We start from the raw sequence: 22,390 nt of genomic DNA on the forward strand, positions 1-22,390 counted from the left end.
ATCACCAGACCCACAAAGGGTCCATTGTTACAAATAAAAAGTGGGCAGGAAGAGCTGCGGCTGGACGTGCACAAGTGGACCTGCGGAGCCAGGCGGGAGCCCGATCCCTGCCACCCCAGGCCACGCTGCTGCTGCTCCTTCAGCGGGTCCTGGCCACTGCTGGCCGCCTCGGGCCTCCTACCGTGAGGACAGGTGGGAGCCGGGTGTGTTTCAGAGCTGGCCGGCAAATCAGCTGTGACGAGAAGTCAGGCTGGACTAGGGGATAGAAAAGACCTCTCCCGAGAACTGTAATCTTTTGAGGCAGAACCCAGACTTCAAAATGGTGTTTAATAAAAACAGGCACTACAGCTCACCAGTTGGATAAATTATGAAATTTATTTATATATCACCTTTTAAAAGCCAGAACATAACAAATTTCACTCTCTGGAAAGTCTTATTAGAAATGCAGGAAGTGCACTTAATGCAGGAACGGTCTCTTGTTCCACCAGCGCGATGGACGCGCTCTCCTCGCTCCCAGAGACCAAGGTTTCACCAACTTCCCGCCAAACTTCCACTGAGCTGGTCGCAATTCAGTGAGGTCTGAGTAAACTTTTCCCAGAAACTACAGTAAAGAAGCTGACCTTAACTTTTGGGTCCTCCCAAGTAATAATACATCAAGACTGCTCTGCTCCCGAATACATCAAGACTGCTCTGCTCCCGATGGGCCTCGGCTCTGCTGCTGCCTGGCCCCTGCAGCTGGCTCTGCTGGCGGCGGGAGGCTCGCGGCAGAGCGCTGGCCCAGAGCCTGCCACCAGGCACTACTCGGTCACCGGCCAGAGAACACCTGCCACACCCGGACTAGAGGGTGCCTGAAGGTTGGTCAGAAGTCACTTCCTAGAGATGACACGAGAAGCAGCCAGTTCCTAGCAGACAGCTCGTCATAAGCCCCTCGGTGTCTCACTGGAAGAGCAACGCGCAACACCGGGTCAGGACAAGAAGCAGGCTCCCAAAGAGAAAGGTGAACGTGACCCTGCCACCCCACATGCTTTACTACCCTGAAAATCAACCCAAAAGGTACGGCCCTCCCACCGCTCCTCGCTGACCCCCACTTACGGACAAATATATTTTAGCTCTCCTAACCTAGAAACACTTCCACTAAAAATATGTGGTTATACCTTACCCTAAAAAGGCACCATGCAGGCATTTAAGACCGAACCAGTGAATTCTAAGGATGAACAGGAGGCATAGCAAAGAATCGCTAACAGAACTTCCAGCATCAGATCATGAAAAACCTGGTGGTCCACCCGAGGGCTCTCGAGGTGCTGCCCGCTGATGCCCACAGCCCGCAGACAGCACACGAGCCTCGGCCGGGCCAGCCGCCCTGCGCAGACAACAGCGTCTCAGGGGGAGGACAGAGATGCATTGTGCTATTTGTGACCACAGAAGGTCCTGGCTGGCTCAAGGACCTGAGGGGTGAACACTGGACGGGAGCGATGTAAAACAAGAACGTGTCGTGGTGGAGAAGCTGGACTCTTCAGAGGAGGCAGACGCTCCAGGAATTAGCTGAGGACCAATAAGACTAAACCGTGTGACAAGGTTACTAAAGGGGAAGACAGCTTTGGAAGAGCCCAAAGGAAAGGAGGCCCTGACCTAGGGACCTGTCAAAAGTGACCGGTGCCAATGCCACGCTCCTTCGCGGGCCTGCTGTAAGCTAAGGTGGAGAGCGGAAGGTTTCAGTTTAACACGTGGAGGAAGCTCCGGAGCACGAGGAGGACGGCGAGGACCTTGCTCACTGGTCGATGATGGAGCGCTGCAACACCTGGTTCATCATGTCCTCTTCATCAACATCATAATCCTGAGGACAAGGGAGACATGATCTCAGCAACTGCAGGTGCAAAGACTCACTTTCAGTAGGACAATGGACCTGGAGAGGACTGCCAGGAACCCCAGCCGCTCATCCTCTAAGGAGCTGACTACCCGAGGAGATCGCTTCCGCTGTCCACACTGCCTCCTCCGGGGCTGGAAACTGCCTGCGAGGCCCAGCATTGCCGGAGGATGGCACAGGCCTGGTGCGCAGCGCATTGCTCCGATGCCCAGCAAAGAACAGGGTTTTTGGGGCCACACGGTACAGCAGAAATGTGGTGAAACTAGCTTTCTTTAATGAGGCAAATTTATCTCCTTAGGGATTTTTAGGAATTCATTTTATAGCACTAATGAAAAGGTCAGTCTAGGTTTTAGACATTGTAAGACCGAGCACAAATTTTTTTTTGGTACTTGGGATTGAACTCAGGTGCAGTCTATCTCTGGGACTATTTTGTTTTTATTTGGAAATAGGGTCTAAGTTGCGAAGGCTGATTTCAAACCTGCCGATTTCAAAGATCCTGCTGATTTCAAAGATCCTGCCGAGCATGGTGGTGCACGCTTGTAATCCCAGCATTCAGGAGGCTGAGACCAGAGGATTTGGTTCACAGCCAGCCTCAGCTACTTAAGACCCGCAAAAAAGTTAAAAATAAAATAAAAAAATAAAACAACCCGAGATCCTACTGTCTCAGCCTCCCAAGTACTGGGATTATGTGCACCACCATGACTAATTTGAAGTATTCTTTTTGTAGTACTGGGGATGAAACCCAGGGACATTCTACCTCCAAGCTACACCCCCTGCCCTATTTTCTATTTTGAAACAGGGTCTCACTGAGTTGCAAAGGGCCTCACTAAGTAGCTGAGGCTGTCTGCGAACCGCAATCCTCCAGTCTCAGCCTCTCAAATGCTGGGATTACAAACGTGCGCCACCATGCCCAGCTCTTAATTATTTTTAAGAATACTCCAGCTGGGTCTACTACTTAGTGAGGCCCTTGACAACTTAGTGAGACCCTGTTTCAAAATAAAGAATAAAAAAAATAGGGCAGGGGGTATATAGCTCAGAGGTCGAATGCCCTTGGGTTCCATCCCCAGACCCGCAAAAAATTAAAAAAAAAAAAAAAAAAAAAAAAAAAGTTAAAGCTGGCCCTGGTGGCCCTTTTTTTTTTTTTTGGTGGTACTGGGGTTCCTAGAAGCCCTTTTACCTCCCGGCTACACTCCCAGACCTACTTTATACTTTTTATTTGGAAACACGGTCTCTTAAGCCAGCGCGGCTGACTTCGAATCTGCGTGATTCTCCTGTCTCCGCCTCCCAAGCGTGGGATTACAAGTGTGTGCCACCATGCCCTTTTAATCCCAATACTTGGGAGGCTGAGACATGAGGATCACAGGTTTACAGTCAGCCTCAGCTGCATAGTGAGGCCCTCTGCAACTTAATGAGACTCTGTTTCAAAATAAAGAATAAAAAATAGGGTTGGGAAGCTGAGAGTGGTGGGGCATGCTTGAAATCCCAGCATTTAGGGGGCTCAGACAGGAGGATCATGGTTCAACCTCAGCTACTTAATGAGGCTCTCCACAATTCAGAAAGACCCTATTTCAAAAAATAAAAGAGCCGGGCATGGTGGCACACATTTGTAATCCCCGCGCTTGGGAGGCTGAGACAGGAGGATCACACAGGTTCGAAGCCAGCTGCAGCTACTTAGTGAGGCTCTCAGCAACTTAGTGAGACCCTGTTTCCAAATTAAAAAAATATAAATAGGTCTGGGAGTATAGCCCAGAGGTAGAAAGCCTTTGGGTTCCACCCCCAGTACCAAAAAATAAAAATAAAAAATAAAATAAAATAAAAGCCACGTGTGATGGTGCACGCTTGTAATTCCAGCATTTGGGAGGCTGAGACAGGAGGATTGCAGTTTGGGGACAGCCTCAGCTACTTAGCGAGGCCCTTTGCAACTCAGTGAGATCCTGTTTCAAAATAAAAAATAAAAAATAGGGCTGGGGGTGTAGCTCAGAGGTAGAATGCCCCTGGGTTAAATTCCCAGTATCAAAAAAAAATAAAATCAACCAGGAAAGCTGGGTGTGGTTGTGCAAGTTTGTAATCTCAGTATTTGGGAGGGAGAGATAGGAGGATTAAGGTTTCATGGCCAGCCTCAGCTGCTCAGTGAGACCCTTACAAACTTAGTGAGACCTTATTTCAAAATAAGAAATAGGGCTGGGTAAGCCGGGGGTGGTGTCACACACTTGTAATCCCAGCATTTGGGAGGCTGAGACCAGAGAAGTATAGGTTCACAGCCAGCCTCAGCTACTTAGTGAGGCCCTCTGTAACTTAGACTCTGTTTCAAAATAAAGAATAAAAAATAGCCGGGCATGGTGGCGCACGCTTGAAATCCCCGCGCTTGGGAGGCAGAGACAGGAGGATCGCGCAGGTTCGAAGCCAGCCGCGCGCGCTGGCTTAGGAGACCCTGTTTCCAAATATAAAATGTAAAAAGAGGTCTGGGAGTGTAGCCCGGAGGCAGAAGGGCTTCCAGGAACCTCAGCACCACCAAAAAAAAAAAAAAAAAATAGGGCTGGGGTATAATCTCAGAGGTAGAATGCCCCTGGGTTCAATCTCTAATCCAGCAAAAATGGATTAAAAAAAAATAAGAGCTGGGGGTGTCCCTCAGAGGTAGAATATCCTTGGGTTCCACCCCCAGTACCAAAAAAAAAAAAAAAAAAAAAAATCAGCTGGCCTCAGTTACTTACTGAAGTCCTCCTATAACTAAGACCCTGTTTCAAAATTTAAAACATAAAGTAGGGCTGAGGATATAACCCAGAGGCATTCTACCTCTGGGTTTAATCTCCAGTACTACACAAATAAAATAAAAATAAAATCTGTAGTACTTCATTTGAAGTTCTGTACTTCCCACTGGGGGCGGGGTAGGGTTGCTTAGCAATGCTGTGCCTGTATTTTGTGTGTGGGCCTCATGCATGATGGGCCCTGATCTACCACTGAGCCACAGACCCAGCCCTGTCCCTGCATTTCCATTCGATTACAGCAGGGCACGGGCTGCACCCTGTCCACTGGCAAGTCCTTAGAGAGGACCACTTCCCTCACTTGCCTGGCCCTCAGGGGCATCTGAGCTGGAGGTTCCCAAACCCAGTCTAGAGAGGCAGAAATCATACATACCAAAGGCAAGCAGGAAAAACTGGTGCAGAGAGGAAGGAGCAAGCCTCCCTGTGTGACACTGCGGGGCCTCCGAGCCAGGGAGGAGGAGCCCACAACATCAGTGACGGCTGAGCCACACAAGCCCAGGTCCTCTCAGGAAGACGAGACTCACCACAAACGTATCGTAGGAGAACTGGTGGCGGCGCTGGATGTGCTCCATGAAGTTGGCGCTGCGGTAGCTGGGGTCTCCCCAGGGCATCGAGGCACATATTGGACAAACCTTTCAAAGAGAAGCAAGGTCTCAGGCACCGGACTCCGGGTGGACTGCAGGCCTCCATGGCCCAAGTCTGACCCCCTTTCGTCCAAGACAGCCTTCCCGACAGCCCAGTCCCGGGCCTGGTCACTCCTTCCTGAGCATATCAGCAAACAAGTCAAGATGACACGTGGCTGCCGGGCGTGGTGGCGCACGCTTGTAATCCCCGCACTTGGGAGGCTGAGACAGGAGGATCGCACAGGTTCAAAGCCAGCCTCAGCTACTTAGTGAGGCTCTCAGCAACTTAGTGAGACCCTGTTTCCAAATAAAATATAAAAAAGGTCTGGGAGTATAGCCCGGAGGTAGAAAGCCTCTGAGTTCCACCCCCAGTACCACCACCAAAAAAAAAAAAAAGACACGTGGGACTGTGTCAAGGGCCAAGTCATGACATCACTCTTCCTGAACCTGTACTGCAACCAGAGAGGGCTGGCCCTGCAAGGGCCAGACCCAGCACACACGATGATCCCAGATGTAAGAACCAGCCATCAGATGAGCGGCGGCCCAAGGAGTATAGCACAGCCTTATGTGCGTCTGAGAGGGCAAGTGCTCGATGGCAGGGATTGGGTGAAAAAGCTCATGCAAAGGCAACCCGGGCTCTGAAGACTGGGAGAACATGGAGGGGCAGAGCAGACAGTGTTAGAAGACGGAGCAGCGAGAGACCAGGCTGGGCCAGGCACGGTGGCGCACGCTTGTAATCCTTGCGCTTGGGAGGAGACAGGAGGATCGCGCAGGTTCGAAGCCAGCTGTGCTGGCTTAAGAGACCCTGTTTTCAAATAAAAATATAAAGATGGGTCTGGGAGTGTAGCCCGGAGGTAGAAGGGTTCCCAGGAAGCTCAGTACAAAAAAAAAAAAAAGACCAGGCTGGGAGGTGACAGCACCACAGCAGACAGCCTGGCTGTGAGGAAAGAAAACATGAGAAGAGGAAGAGGCCTGGGCTTCTTGAAGCAGGGCAAGTGATGCTGACAAGGGTCTGGCGGAGCCCGGCAGGCAAGGCAGCTGTGTGTCTAGAATGCAGGTCAGCACGGAGACGGGCCAAAAGATGGCTCCCAACGGGAAGGGCTGGGACTGTGGAAGCAAGGGCCACTGCACCCGCTCAGAACACTCTCTTTATCCTACCTCGTGCAGCCTGAAAACATGGACCAAACAATTGTTTCACAATCATAAGAAAAGCAAAAGAGCAGACGCAGTGACCAATTTATTTATTTATATATTTTTTTGCGGGTCTGGGGATGGAACCCGGGGGCATTTGACCTTGGAGCTACACTCCCTACCCTATTTTTTTATTCTTTATTTTTTGAAATGGGGTCTCACTAAGTTGCAGAGGGCCTCACTAAATAGCTGAGGCTGTCCCTGAACTGCGATCCTCCGGTCTCAGCCTCTCAAATGCTCGGATTACAAGTGTGCATCACCATGCCTGGCCTACAGTGACCAAGTTAGACTGGCACCTGCACACGGAAGTTTCAATAATCATCCTTGACTGGGCATTGTGGTGCACGCTTGTCATCCCAGTGCTTGGGAGGCTGAGACAGGAGAATCACAGGTTCCAGGATAGCCTAAGTAGTGAGACGTTCATCCACCTAATGTGACCTTGTTTCAAAATAAAAATAAAAATAAAAATAAAAGAGGGCTGGAAGTGTAGCTCAGAGGTAAAGTGCTCCATTCAATCCCCAAAACCAAAACCAAAAACAAGAGCTGGGGATGATAGTGCATGCTCGTAATCCCAATACTTGGGAGGCTGAGACAGGAGGATTGCAGGTTTGAGACCAGCCTCAGCTACTTAGTAAAGTCTTCCACAACTTAGTGAGACCCTATTTCAAGATAAAGAATAAAAAATAGGGCTGGGAAGATGAATGTGGTGGCGCACACTTGTAATCCCAGCAATTGGGAGACTGAGACAGGAGGACCGCGGTTCACATACAGCCTCAGCTACTTAGTGAGGCCCTCTGCAACTTAGTGAGACCCTGTTTCAAAAACTAAAGGATTAAAAAATAGGGGTGGAGGTGTTGTTCAGAGGTAGAATGCCCCCTGGGTTCCATCCCTAGTACCACACACACACACACACACACACACAAAGATGTAGCTGGGTGTGGTAGTGCACGCTTGTAATCTCATTACTTAGGAGGCTGAGACAGGAGGATCACAGGTTTGGGGCCAGCTTTAGCTACTTAGGCCCTCTGCAACTCAGTGAGACCCTGTTTCAAAATCAAGAATAAGCTGGGCGTGGTAATTCTAAGCTGGGCCCTTGTAATCCCAGCATTTAGGAGGCTGAGACGGGAGGATTGCGGTTCGCGGACAGCCTCAGCTACTTAGTGAGGCTCTTTGCAACTCAGTGAGACCATGTTTCAATAAGGAATAAAAAATAGGGCTGGGGGTGTAGCCCAGATGTAGAAGGTAGAATGCCCCTAGGTTCCAACCTCAGTACCCCCCCCAAAAAAAAAACCCACACAAACAAGAATAAATAATAGGGCTGGGGCTGTAGCTTGGAGGTAGACTGTCCTCTGGGTTAAACGGTTAAACCCCCAATACCACACACACCAAAAAAAAAGGTGTACAAGGTACACTTGTCTATCATGTTTTTCTGGCATATGCAAGGGGCCCTGGGTTCAACTGCCAGCACTGCCAAAAAAGAAGAAAAAAAACTCTATTTTGCCAGTGTGGTGATGCACACCTGTCTGTTAATCCCAGTACTTTGGAGGCTAAGGCTGAGACAGGAGGATCTCAGGTTCAAGGCCAGCCTCAGCCACTTAACAAAACTCTCATCAACTGAGAACGACCTGGATTCAATCTACAGTATCGAGAAAAAAGGCTCCTCTTACCACAGACTTGGTGTCTGTGCTATGAGACAACTTGCAGTGCTCCACAAGTCCTTCCTGATCAAAGTTCTTCTCAGGGCAGTAAGGACAAGGAAAGGTGTAACGATTTGGGACATTCCTGCAAGATAAAAGGTAAAAGAAAGACCTCTAAATACTTTTCCACTCATCTTCCACCACTGTGCCCTTCAAAAAGAAGCAAAGTTGACTGGCCCCGTGTGCCACGATTCTGGTTATTAGCTCAGAACTGGTTGTGTGTTTTGAAAATAACAGCAGTATGGCTGATATCAAAGTGAGTATCAGAGAGGCCTTCCCCGAAACACCCTTGCACTGATTTTAAGCAGCACTCACAATTACGGCCTCCACTTTCCCCATCCATTCACTTAAACCCCAGAGCACGAACGGGCCAGGACCTGTGCGCAGAGCTCCAGCTCAAGGTGGCTGCCACGTACCTTGGCTGCAGGGAAGCATCCCTCGTGGTGGCCTTCACGCCTTCCATGATGTAATTCTGATATTTGGAGCAGGTAGCCACGTGGGCCCGAATCTTAGACAGGAAGAACTTGAACACAAAGAATCAGAACCCACGAGTTAGTGAGGACCTGGTACCAGCAAACATGGTTCCCAAGCCAAGGCAGGATGAAAGCTCCAACGCCATCACCGAGGCAAGCAGTGGGGTGGAACCTGGCGACTGCAGGTTTTCATCAGCACCACAGCTGACACGTTCCTGGACCACATCATAACACCTGCCTCCATCCTAGAGGTTGGCTTTAACTCACGCTATGCTCTGTTTACTGATGGGCTCCAAGCCCAGGAATGTTTAAGGTTTTCTACACTCATATTTTAACTCGTCTCATTTTTTTTTTTTTTTTTAATTTAGAGTACTGGAGATGGAACCCAGGGTCATTCTACCTCTGATCTACACCCCCAGCCCTATTTTTTATTCTTTATTTTTATTTTTTTATTAATTTTTTATTGTGCTACTTGTGCCAAGGAATGAAACTGTTTACTAAATCATTTGATCTTAAAAATCATATTCCTTATTATTTTTTTTTTTTAGTGGTTCGAAGCCAGTACCACCAAAAAATAAATAAATAAATAAAAAATAAATAGGGCTGGGGGTGTAGCTTGGAGGTAAAATGCCCCTGGGGTTCCATCTCCAGTAACACACACACAAAAAAAATAAGTTTGGGGGTATAGTTCGGAGGAAGAAAGCCCCTAAGGGGTTCAATTCCTAGTATCACAAAAGGAAAAACAAAATACATGCATACATGAAGACGAAGGTAATGGGAAACATTATTTCAGTATCGTGAATTTATTTTTTTGTGGGTCTGGGGATGGAACCCAGGGGCATTCAACCTCCGACCTACACCTCCTACCTTTTTTTCTTTCTTTTTTGGTGGTACTTGGGGGTGGAACCCAGGGGCTTTTCTACCTCTGGGCTATACTCCCAGACCTATTTTATACTTAATTTGGAAACAGGGTCTCACTAAGTTGCCGAGAGCCTCACTAAGTAGCTGAGGCTGGCTTCGAACCTGCGCGATCCTCCTGTCTCAGCCTCCCAAGCGTGGGGATTATAAGCATTTACTGTTTTTGAAACAGGGTCTCATTAAGTAGCTGAGGATATCCACAAACTGCAATCCTCCAGTCTCAGCCTCCCAAATGCTGAGATTACAAGCGTGCGCCACCACGCCCGGCTGTGTTTATTAAAGGAACTATGAGGGGGAAAAAAGTTCCATTACCCGAGCTCCAGGTAACCAGGATGATTGTTTTACCTCCAGCTCAAGGACCTGATGCTCTAAATGAGCTCCCACCTAAAAGGAACGGGAGCTAGCCCTATACAGACACTAATTTTAGATTACTCTGAAAGGAAGGAGGTGGATGGTTAGGTTATGTTCATACTCTGACCACCCAAACTTAGGTGTTAAAAGTCATAAAATTAAGCCGGGCGTGGTGGCGCGAGCTTGTAATCCCCGTGCTTGGGAGGCTGAGACAGGAGGATCGCGCGGGTTCGAAGCCAGCCTCAGCTACTTAGTGAGGCTCTCAGCAACTTAGTGAGACCCTGCTTCCAAATAAAATATAAAATAGGTCTGGGAGTATAGCCTGGAGGTAGAAAGCCTCTTGGTTCCACCCCCAGTACCACCACCACCAAAAAATAAAAAAATAAATAAAATAAATAAAAATAAAATAAAATAAAATAAAATTCAAGCCGGGCGTGGTGACGCATGCCTGTAATCCCAGTGTTTGGGAGGCTGAGACCGGAAGATTGCGGTTTGCGGACAGCCTCAGCTACTACTTAATGAGGCCCTTTGCAAGTCAGTGAGACCCAGTTTCGAAATAAATAAAAACTAGGGCTGGGGGTGTAGTAGCTCGTAGGCAGAATGTCCCTAGGTTCCATCCCCAGTACCCCAAAATAATAATAAAATTACAGCCAGGCATGGTGGCTCATGCTCTTAATCCCAGCATTTGGGAGGCTGAGACAGGAGGATCAGAGTTCACAGATAGCCTCAGCTACTTAATGAGACCCTTTGCAACTCTGTGAGACACTGTTTCAAAATACAAAATAAAAAATTGGACTGGGGGTGTAGCTTGGAGGTAGAATGCCCTTGGGTTCCATTCTCAGTATGGCAAATAAAATAAAAATATAAATAAATAAAATTAAAGCCAGGCACACATTTGTAATCCCAGTACTAGCCTCAGCAACCTTGTGAGGCCTTCTGCAATTTAGTGAGCCTGTTTTTAGATAAAACATAAAAATAGGGCTGGGGGTATAGCTCAGAGGTATAATGCCCGAGTTAAACTCCCAGTACCAAAAAAAAAAAAAAAAAAAAAAAAAAAAAAGCTGCTTCTCTCGGAAAACACCAACTGGCAGACAATGCAGAGCTGTGGGAGCCCGGAGGCCGCCCAGGCACCAGCATGAGGGGCGGCAGCAGCTTTCCTGGAGGCTTCAGCAGTGGCCTCCAGGGTGGCAGTGTCGCAGGAGAAGGCTGAGGACAGGAGTGGATTCTTGTCACAAGCTGGGTCACCTGGTCAAGGACATAAAGATCTCGCTCTCCTCCCACCCATCAGGGTCTACTGACTTTCCTGGGAGCATCACTCAGAAATAAGGTTTTGAAGCTCAGGCCTTCACAGAAGTAGGCCTGTGCTGGCCAGGCTCAAGGCATGTGTCTACTGGGGATGATGTCACGGTGCCCTGGTGTCACATGCCCCATGGAGGTAGCCACTACCATGTGAGGGGCCACCATCCTGGCCACGCACTCCATTGTTCCAGGGAGGAGAGGCTACTGGGAACGAGACCGACAAGCCACACTGTCTCTCACAAGGACAGGCCGCTGCGGTTCTGTGCTCATGTGCCTCATCTCGCTCCAGAGGCACTGGCATCGTCTCAGCTGCTATGCCCAAGAAGCTGCTGCTGCTGCTGGTCAGTACTAACTACTGCCACACCTCTGCCTGGCTGTACCACCTCGGGCAACTTTGCCAAAACCACATTGGGGGGGTGGTAGTGGGGATGGAAGTGGGGATGGAACTCTGGGGCATTCTACCTCTGAGCCACACCACCAGCCCTATTTTTTCATTCTTTGTTTTTGTACTGGGGATTGAACTAAGGGGCATCCTACCTCCAAGCTACACATCCAGCCTTATTTTTTATTCTTTATTTGGAAACAGGGCCTAAGTTGGAAAAGGCCTAAGTAGCGGAAGCTGGCTTCAAACCTGCGATCTTCCTGTCTTAGCCTCCCAAATACAGGGATTATAAGCATGCACCATCACACCTGGCTTATTCTTTTATTTTGAAACAAGGTCTAAGTTGTTGAGGGCCTCACTAAGTAGCTGAGGCTGGCTACGAACCTGTGATCCTCCTGTCTCATCAATCCTGATGAGAGGATTGCAGGTTCACAGCCAGCCTTAGCAACTTAATTAAACCATAGATATATATGTTTGGTACTGGAATTGAAACCAGGGTCATTCTACCTCTGAGCTAGACCCCTAACCCCATTTTATTTTTATTTGGAAACAGGGTCTCACTAAGTTACTGAGGCTTTCCTCAAAACTGCAATCCTGCTGGGCATGGTGGTGCATGCTTGTAATCCCAGCATTTGGGAGGCTTAAGACAGGAGGATTGTGGTTTGCAGACAGCCTCAGCTACTTAGGCCCTCTGCAACTCAGTGAGACCCTGTTTCAAAATAAAAAAATAGGGCTAGGGGTATAGCTTGGAGGTAAACTGTCCCTGGGTTCAATCTCCAGTACCAGAAAAAAAACAAACAAACAACAAAAAAAAAAAAAACAGAAAAACAAAATTGAGATCCTCCTGTCTGAGCCTCCCAAGTACTGAGCCTCCCAAGTACTGGGATTATAGGCATGAGCCACCAGGTCCAGCTTCAATGAGATCCTATTTCAAAATTTAAAAAAAGGCTAGAATTGTAGCTCAAAAGTAGAATGCCCTGCCGGGCGTGGTGGCGCACGCTTGTAATCCCTGCGCTTGGGAGACGGAGACAGGAGGATCACGCAGGTTCGAAGCCAGCCGTGCTGGCTTAAGAGACCCTGTTTCCAAATAAAAATATAAAATAGGTCTGGGAGTGTAGCCTGGATGTAGAAGGGCTTCCAGGAACCCCAGTACCACCAAAAAACAAAAGTAGAATGCCCCTGGGTTCAATTCCCACAAAAAAAATAAGCAAAACCAAATTTCCAAAAGTGAAAAAAAATTAATATGATTCCATTAGTAGAATAAAATTCTTACATCTGTTGTCTATATAAAACTACATCCAGCCGGGCGTGGTGGTGCACACTTGTAATCCCAGCTCTTGGGAGGCTGACAGGAGGATTGCGCAGGTTTGAAGACAGTCTCAGTTACTCAGTGAGGCTCTCAGCAACCTGGTGAGACCATTTCCAAATAAAATAGAAAAGAGGTCTGGGAGGGTAGCCCGGGGGTAGAAAGCCCCTGAGTTCCATCCACAATAATACACACACACAAAGAAAAGGAAAAAAATGAAATTAATTTGGGCTTGGTGACACATTTCTCTAATCCCAATACTTAGGAGGCTGAGAAAAAAAGATTGTAGGTTCAAGACCAGCCTCAGCAAACTAGAAAGCTCCTGTTTCAAAACAAACATTAAAAGGGCTGGGAGTAACTCAGGGTAAAATGCTCCTGGGTCCAATCCCAGTACTGCCAAGTAAATACTATACCCATGTTTGCCAAACGATAGAAAATGTTAGAGAGAAAACCTTCTAAATTGAACCACTTTTCAAAAGGTAGCTCTGAGCTAAGGAATAAGCCTATAGGATTTTATAATTTTGTACTGTTTGAAATTAAAATTATAAACCGGGCATGGTGGCACACACTTGTAATCCCAGTACTTGGGAGGCTGAGGCCAGGAGGATCTTGCAGGTTCGAAGCCAGCCTCAGCTACTTAGTGAGGCTCTCAGCAACTTAGTGAGACCCTGTTTCCAAATAAAACACAAAATAGAGCCGGGCATGGTGCCGCAGGCTTGTAATCCCAGCAATCGGGAGGCTGAGTCCAGAGGATCGCGGTTTGCAGCCAGCCTCAGCTACTTAGTGAGGCCCTCCGCAACTTAGTGAGACCCAGTTTCAAATTAAAGAATAAAAACTAGGGGAGGGGGTGTAGCTCAGAGGTTGAATGCCCCCGGGGTTCCATCCCCAGACCCACAAAACAAGCAAACAAACAAAAAAACCAAAATAGGTCTGGGAGTATAGCCCGGAGGTAGAAAGCCCCTGGGTCCCACTCTCAGTACGGCAAAAAAAAAAAAAAAAAAAAAAAAAAAGAAATTAAAATTATAGTTATTTACTTTCAAGGCGGTTCCAGGGGGGTTGAACCCAATAGTGTTCTACCACTCCCCCGGCCTTTTTTGCTGTACTGGGGATGAAACCCAGGGCCACCTCCAGCCCTATTTTTTATTTCTTATTTTGAAACAGTGTCTGAGTTTCAAAGAGTCTCACTAAGTAGCAGCTGAAGCTGTCTGCAAACAGCGACCCTCCTATTTCAAGCTTCCCAAATGCTGGGATTACAGGCATGTGCCACCACACCCAGCACAATCTTTTTACTTTAAAAGGTCTTGCTAAATTGAGACTGGCCTTGAACTTGTGATAATCCTGTTTCAGCCTCCCAAGTACTGAGATTTGAAGAGTGTACCACCACGCCTGGCTAAAATTGTAATAATTTTATTTATTTTTGTGGTGCTGGGGATTGAATCCAGGGGCATTCTTTCTCTGAGCTACGCCCCCAGCACCATTATTTTTATTTGGAAACAGGGTCTAAGTTGCAGAGGGCCTAAATTGCTGAAGCTGGCTGCAAACCTGCAATCCTCTTGTCTAAGCCTCCCAGGTAGTGGGATTACAGGTATGCACCACCACACCCAGCTTTCATTTTGTATTTTAAGAAAGTTCATAGCTGAGTTTTGGGGTTTTTTTTGGAGGGTCAGGGGATGGAACCCTGGGGTATTTGACCTCCAAGCTACACCCCCTGCCCTATTTTTTATTCTTTATTTTGAAACAGGGTCTGAGTTGCGGAGGGCCTCACTAAGTCGCTGAGGCTGTCCACGAACCGTGATCCTCCTGTCTCAGCCTCCCAAATGCTGGGATTACAAGCGTGCATGCCTGGCTTGAACTTTTTAAAAAAGTTTTTAAAAGTTGGTTGTGCACACTTGTAATCCCAGTACTTGGGAGGCTGAGACAGGAGGACCATAGGTTCAAGGACAGCCTCAGCTGCTTAGACCTTCTGCAACTTAGACCTGTTTCAAAATAAAGATAAAAAGTGGGGCGTGAAGCCGGGTGTGGTGGCGCAGGCTTGTAATCCTAGCATTCAGGAGGCTGAGACTGTATGCCATAGCCTCAGCTACTTAGTGAGAGGCCCTCTTTAACTCAGTGAGACCCTGTTTCAAAATAAAGAATAAAAAATAGGGCAGGAGGTGTAGCTTGGAGGTCGAATGCCCCTGGGTTCCACCCCCAGACCCGAGGAAAAAAAGCCAGGCGTGGCGGCCCATGCTTGTAATCCCAGCATTTGGGAGGCTGAGACAGGAGAATCACAGTTCATGGGCCATCTCATCTACTTAGTGAGGCCCTTTGCAACTCAGTGAGACCCTGTTTCAAAATAAAGAGTAAAAATAGGGCTGGGGGTGTAGTTCGGAGGTAGAATGCCCCTGGGTTCCATCCCCAGTACCACACACACACAAAAAAAAAAACATAAAAAAAATAAAGAATAGTGGGGGGGGGGCGTGGTGGCACGCGCTTGTAATTCCAGCGCTTGGGAGACAGGAGGATTGCACAGGTTTGAAGCCAGCCTCAGCTACTTAGTGAGGCTCTCAGCAACTTAGTGAGACCCTGTTTCCAAATACAGTATAAAATAGGCCTAGGAATGTAGCCCTGGGTTCTACTCCCAGTACCACCGATAAATAAATAAATAAATAATAAAAGGGATGGAGTGTACCTCAGATGTAGAACGCTGTGGTGGTGCATGCTTGTAATCCCAATATTTGGGAGGCTGAGACAAGAGATTGCAGGTTCAAGGCCACCCTCAGCTACTTAGTGAGGCCCTCCACAATTTAGTGAATCTCTGTTTCAAAATAAAAAATAGAGCGGGGAGGTAGAATGTCATTGGGTTCCAGTCCCAGTACCCAAAAATAAATAAATGAATAATCACAAAATATCTCATTATATTCCAACTAAAATCATGTAGAAGGCTTTGGAAAATGGGCCTCATAGGAAAAAGCTGGGGCAAATGATTGCCATGGCTTTTAAAGCTAAAATACATATTACCAAATCAACTCACGAGCAAACAGAGCCAGCAGGTTAGGAAAGCGCAAGCGCGCAGCCCTCAGCACAGCTGCCATGCACGTGCTGTTAGCCACTGGGCATGCGGACTTCAGAAACCACGTGGCCATAGCTCCACGCGGGCTTTACCATCTCGCCACACAGACACTGGCACTCCTGCTCCTTCCACATACATTCTTACGGCAGCCATGGCACGAAGTCTCTGTGCTCTCGATCTGCCGCTCGAGCTCCACAGCTGGGAGGCCGGGTGCCAGGGTGCTGCGACACACCCCACAGACAGGTTTCTTCGGCTTCAGACATTCCTGCAGGCATGCAGAGCAAAAGCTAGAACAAGACACACAGAGAACCTCCGTCATGCATGTGGAGACAAGGGACAAGTGTTAAGACATCAATGAATAATGGGCTAAAAACAACTTCTTCCTTACTCTCACTTCAAATATTACGTTTATCTAGAAGAAAAAAAGCGTGGTTGAGGATATCGTGAAGAACACACATGCCCAGTAACAGAAACAGACGCAAACTACCATGATACACGGAGAAAGGCATTATGGTTGAGGCTTCAATTTTTAGCACCCACTGAAGAGGGTGGTGATGGGTATGTGTGCGTACTGTGTTTTTCTGGGGATTGAACCCGGGGCATTCTACCTCTGAGCTACAACCTCAGCCTGATTTTATTTTTAAACAGGGTCTCGCTAAGTTTCAAAGGGCCTCACCTAGTTGCTGAGGCTGGTCTCAAACCTTCAATCCTCCTATCTCAGCCTCCCAAGTACTGGGATGACAGGCACGTATCACCACTCCTGGCTCCACTGAGGAATTTTGGTGGAGTTTTCTTAAACTCATTTTTCTCCCCTGTGAAGGGTACCTGCCTCTAGGACTGTTGGGAGGATATGTACAGCACTTCCTTAATATAGTGTTTAAGCACATAAGAAATGCACAACTGATGGGAACTGCTGCCATCGGAGGTGAAGACAAAGCACTATAGGAGCATAAAGCCAAGAGTGACCAGTTGCAGCCCAACAGGACCGTGAAGACTTCAGAGGCAGCCTCTACAAGAGAGCTCAGCTGGCAGAGGAAGGGAAGACTATTCACTCGAGAAAATAAAAATCTAACAGACTTCTACATAAGCAGGGAGCTGAAGGTTTAAGGCAACGTCTCAGAGACCAAAGTTTCAGAAAAATTAATTGTAGTGCACCATGGAAAATAGAGCCTTTACTTTTTTAGGTGAGATGAGAAGAGATAAAGCACAAATGCACAAATCTAATAGGTGATTAAAGCCCAGGGGCTGTGAGGCCTGACTGCAGAGTGTGAGTTCAGGATATGAGGTAGAGGCAGAGGCGACATGATCTGGTAACTTACTACAACATCTGAAGAAGTCGTCAAAGATGGGAGAGTTCTACCCTGAAGCCTGGGCAGGCGGTGATGGTCAAATACCATAAACAGAAATGGGCAACGAGGCCAGAAAATGCCCTGGGCCACTCATTCTGACAAATTTTCAACATATTTCTCTCCCTCTCTCTCTCTCTTTCTTGCAGTAATGGAGATTGAACCCAGGTGCATTCTACCTCCGAGCTACACTTCCAGCCCTATTTTTTATCCCTTATTTTGAAACAGGATCTCACTAAGTTGCAGAGGGCCTAAGTAGGCGAGGCTGGCGGCAAAGCTGGGAGCCTCCTGTCTCAGCTTTCCGAGTACTAGGATTACAAGCGTTGGCCACCATGCCCAGCTTCAATATTTTCTTTTTTTTTCTCCCCCGGAACTGGGGATGGAACGCAAGGGCATTCTACCTCTGAGCTACACCCACAGCCATACTTTGTATTCTTCTTTTTCTTTTTTGGTGGTGGTACCGGGGTTCCTGGAAACCCTTCTACCTCCAGGCTACACTCCCAGACCTATTTTATATTTTTATTTGGAAACAGGGCCTCTTAAGCCAGTGAGGCTGGCTTTGAACCTGCGTGATCCTCCTGTCTCTGACTCCCAAGCGCGGGGATTACAAGTGTGCGCCACCACGCCCGGCTTTTTTATTCTTTATTTTGAAAGAGTCTGAGTTGCAACAATCTAAGTAGCTGAGGCTGACCTCGAACAGGGACCCTGTCTCAGCCTCCCAAATGCTGGGATTACAAGTGTGTGCCACTGCGCCAGGGTCAAAACTTTTTTTTGACATGGAGTCTTCCTATGTAGCCCAGGCTGGTCTCAGACTGAAGAATATAAGTGATTCCTCTGTCTAAGCCTCCTAAAGAGGTGGGACTATAGGTATTCATCACTATGCTTACCAATTTGCTAGATTTTAAAGCAGGATTAAGCTGGGTATGGTGGTGCACGCTTGTAATCCCAGCATTTGGGAGGCTGAGACAGAAGAATCATGGTCCGAAGATAGCCTCAGCTACTACTTTGTGAGGCCCTTTGCAACTCAGTGAGACTGTTTCAAAGAATAAAAAATAGGGCTGGGGGTATAGCTCAGGGGTAGAATGCCCCTGAGTTCCATCCCCAGTACCACAATAAATAAATAAATAAATAAATAAATATTAAAATAGGGCTGGCAAAGAAATAGGCTGGGGTGATCATAGGCTTCTTAGAGGAGGCGACATATGTGCTCCGACCTGACAATGAAGACTCAGGGGTGTGAATGCAGAGCTCCACCCAGAGATGACACCAAGTGCAAAGGTGTGTCTGAAGAAGAGCAGAGCAGGCCTTGGGGCTGTAATGTGCTAGAACAGAGAGAAAGACAAGCAATGAGGTAGGAGAGAAAGAGGACTTCATGGTCCTCACTGCACTGGCTCTTCAAGGCGGATCACAAGGGTAATCCAAGTGGGCAGAGGGTGGCAGAACCTGGCAAGTAGAAGCAGCTCAGTCTACCCTAAAACACAGAGGCAGAGCTCATTTATCAAACGTCCCAAGCCCGTTTATGCCCAAGTTATACCCAAACAAGCATGCCCCCCCTTTTTTTGGTGGTACTGGGGGTGAAACTCAAGAGACTTTCTACCTCCAAGCTATACTCCCAGACATATTTTATATTTTATTGTATTTTTTATTTTTATTTTTTGGAAACAGGGTCTCACTAAGTTGCTGAGAGCCTCACTAAGTAGCTGAGGCTGGCTTCGAACCTGTGCGATCCTCCTGTCTCAGCCTCCCAAGCGCTGGGATTACAAGCGTGCGCCACCATGCCCAGCCCTATTTTATATTTTATTTGGAAACAGGGTCTCACTAAATTTCTGAGAGGCTAAGTAGCTAAGGCTGGCCTCGAACTTGTGCGATACTCCTGTCTCAGCCTCTTAAGTGGGAGAATTACAAGTGTGCGCCACCACACGTGGCTAACAAGCCTGCTTTTAAACTGCCTCTCTTGGGCAAGCTTTCAGTTTCTATTTCTTATTAATGGGCCTTTAGCTCAGCCTTCCAAATGCTCTAACCTTTCTGTCACAATACTTTGTAAAAATTCCCTTTTTGCAGGGTGTGGTGGTGGATGCTTGTAATCCCAGCATTTGAGAGGCTGAGACAGGAGGATCTGGGTTCGTGGCCAGCCTCACGTACTGAGTGAGGCCCTCTGCAACTGTTTCAAGATAAAGAACAAAAAATAGGGCTGGGGAGTGTAGCTCAAAGGTTGAATGCTACTGGGGTTTGGGGGGAATCCCTTCTCTTATATGTAAATTCACTAAAAAGTAGTCATTCTGCTTAAAAGTTTATAAAAATCCAATGCAATAGCTGCAACGGTGCCCAAGTTTTCATGCACAAGTTAAAGCACTTGGCCGGAGCGAGGAAGGCTTCCTGCCCTCGCCAAGGAGCATCCGTCTGTCTTCAATCAACACTAGATTGCACCACACGGAGCTGGTGAGAAGGGCGGGCTTGAGTCCCAGGAGTGCTCCTTGCCTCTTACCTGGGAAACGTTTGGCCAGCCCAAGGAAACCTCAAATGTAGTTTGTTTTTAGTTGATTAACAAATTAAAACACTTTACAAATGTTACAAAGACCCAACCACACAGAGGCTTGATTCCTTTAACCCCTCTTTGCACACTAGTTTGAACATTCACTGTGACTTATTTATAATCAACTCGCTCAATGGTAAATCCTAAAGGCAGAAATCACATTCTTCCTCTCCCCTGCAGGTCTGGCAAATAGAGGGCACACCAATACTTCAGTGAGCCGACTGCAGGCTTGGAATATGGGTGCTCAGGCCCTTTTCTGGGCACTGGGCACATACAGTGAGGGGGCAAAGATCTGGTCCCTGACCTCAGGATCCCTTAAGTGTTGCTTTTCGCAAGGAAAAAGAAAGGAAGTCCCAGGAGAGACGTTGAGAAGGTAATTTAAACTGGGACTTGAAGCCTGAGGAGGACTTGGGGATAATGGTGGGAAGATGTGACTACATCAAGAGGTCTAGTTTAACCGAACTGCAAAGAGGAACAGCAACGGCAGCCAGTGCAGCTAGGGAGTCCTTGCCAGGTGCCAAGAAGTGTTCTGTGGGTTAGCAAAAGACACCGGCAGTGCACGTGAAGATAGTTACACACTGGTGAACGTGACCTGAGAGCCTCAGTCTCCAAAATTTATTCACTGTAAAAGATTACCACTATCCCTTCCCCACACCCTGCAAGGCTAGCTGTAGGAATAATGCCCGAGTCCTCACCGGTGCCTCTGGTGCCTGCTGATGCCCTAAGACCAGTGCCGAGGGGATGCCCACCATAAGCATCAAAGGCCACAGAGGAAATGGAAAAGCAGCAGCTGGCCACGTTTTCTCTATAATTTTTTTCAGCTTAGATGTGCTTATACATATGATGGAAAGGCTTTGATTCAAATCCCTTCACCCTCAAAGCTCCCGGGACAGCCCACTGGACATCTTCACACACCATCCCCTTTAGCTATCATTACCAGTTTATATCCTAACAGTATTCAGGCTGTGATAGCTTAACTAAAACCAAAGCCCAGTGTGGTGGGTAGGCTTGTAATCCCTGCATTTGGGAGGCTGAGAAAGGAGAATTGCTATTCGCAGATAGCCTAAGCTACTGAAGCCCTTTGCAATTCAGTGAGGCCCTGTTTCAAAATAAAGAATAAAAACTAGGGTTGGGGACGTAGCTCAGAGGTAGAATGGGCCTGGGTTCCATCCTCAGAACCGAAGGGGGGGGGGACCCGAATGGGCGCCGATGGTGCACACCAGTAAGTGATCCCAGCATCTGGGAGGCTAAGACAGGAGTAGCGCAGGTTCGAGGACAGCGTCATCAAGCAGCGAGACTCACCAACCGAGAGAGACAGTTCAAAAATAAAATGAGATGGCCCAGGCATGGTAATGCACGCTTGTAATCTCAGCATTTGGGAGGCCGAGACAGAAGGATCCGGGTTCGCCGACAGCCTCAGCTGCTTAGTGAGGCCCTCTGCAATTCAGTGAGCCCCTGTTTCAAAATAAAGAGTTAAAAAAAAAAAAAAAACAGGGCTGGGGGTGTAGTTCGGGGGCAGAATGCCCGAGTTCCATCCTCAGTACCCAAAACAAACAAATAAAATGGGGCTGGGAGCATAACTGAGGTAGAATATCAATCCCCAGCACCACACATTAAAAAAACAAAACAAACTCAATACAGGGGGAAGCGCTGAGGGCTGCTGTCCAGCCAGGGCGGTGGGCAGACTTCCCTCTCCTTTCTGCCCAGCTCAGCGTTCTTCCGACGTGCGCGCGCGGACGCCCGGGCAGCGCCGGACTCGGGAAGGCGAAGGTCCAACACTGTCGGGCGACGGGCGGGCTACTCAAGGCCACCTGGCTCTCGGGGCGAGCGCGGACGCCCCCGGCCCCCGCAGCAGAGCGAGCCGGGGGGAGGGGAGGGGAGGGGAGGCCGCCCGCCGCCCGCCCCCGGCCCGGAGCCCCCGCTTACACGTGTCCGCAGGGCACCTGCACCGGCTTCTCGTACACCTCTAGGCACACGGGACACGTGAAGCGGCCCAGGGGGTCGGCCTCCGCCGCGGGCCCGGCCGGCTGCGTAACGCCCTCAGAGGGGGGCTGCTGAGCCGCCATCTTGCGCCGCTCGGCGCCGCGCAGCGCCCGCCGGGAAGGAGAGCCCGAGGGGGCGGGGCCCGGCGGCGTCCGCGCACGCGCGAGGGCGGGGCGGGCCCGAGAGGTGCCCACGCCCCTGGGCGGGGCGAGACGGGGCGGGGCCAGCACGTGCCCCCGCGGCGGAGCGGCGGCCGGGCTTCCAGCCTCCTGCGCGGCCTGGAAAGAGGCTTTTTCTCATTTGGGCACCGACGTGAGATTTTTTTCTCTTTCTCTTTTTTCTCTTCTTTTTCTTTTTTTTGCAGTACTGGGGATGGAACCCAGGGGCATTTTACCTCCAAGCAACACCCCCAGCCCTATTTTTTATTCTTTACTTAGAAGCAGGGTCTCACTGAGTTGCAAAGAGCCTCACTAAGTAGCTGAGGCTGTCCCCGAACCCGGATCCTCCTGTTTTAACCTCCCAAATGCTGGGATTACAAGCGTGCCACCAAGCCCGGCTCCAGGCCCATATCTTTTACCTTTTTGTTTGTTTGTTTGTTTGTTTTGTGAGG

General features: G+C 48.6%; 1 protein-coding gene across 1 annotated transcript; it reads right to left on the reverse strand.

Moving 5' to 3' along the window:
• Positions 1 to 1,729: 1,729 nt before the first annotated feature.
• On the reverse strand, positions 1,730 to 21,863 carry RNF114 (ring finger protein 114; the record flags this gene model as incomplete). Its single annotated transcript, XM_080716674.1, has 6 exons — positions 1,730 to 1,834; positions 5,151 to 5,258; positions 8,108 to 8,222; positions 8,554 to 8,660; positions 16,055 to 16,205; positions 21,724 to 21,863. 6 exons carry the CDS (start codon positions 21,861 to 21,863, stop codon positions 1,769 to 1,771), a joined length of 687 nt encoding a protein of 228 aa, XP_080572800.1. The 3' UTR covers positions 1,730 to 1,768.
• Between the last annotated feature and the right edge of the window lie 527 nt (positions 21,864 to 22,390).

The sequence above is a fragment of the Muscardinus avellanarius genome (genome assembly GCF_963383645.1).
Source record: "Muscardinus avellanarius genome assembly, chromosome: 19".
Classification (NCBI taxonomy): Eukaryota; Metazoa; Chordata; class Mammalia; order Rodentia; family Gliridae; genus Muscardinus; species Muscardinus avellanarius.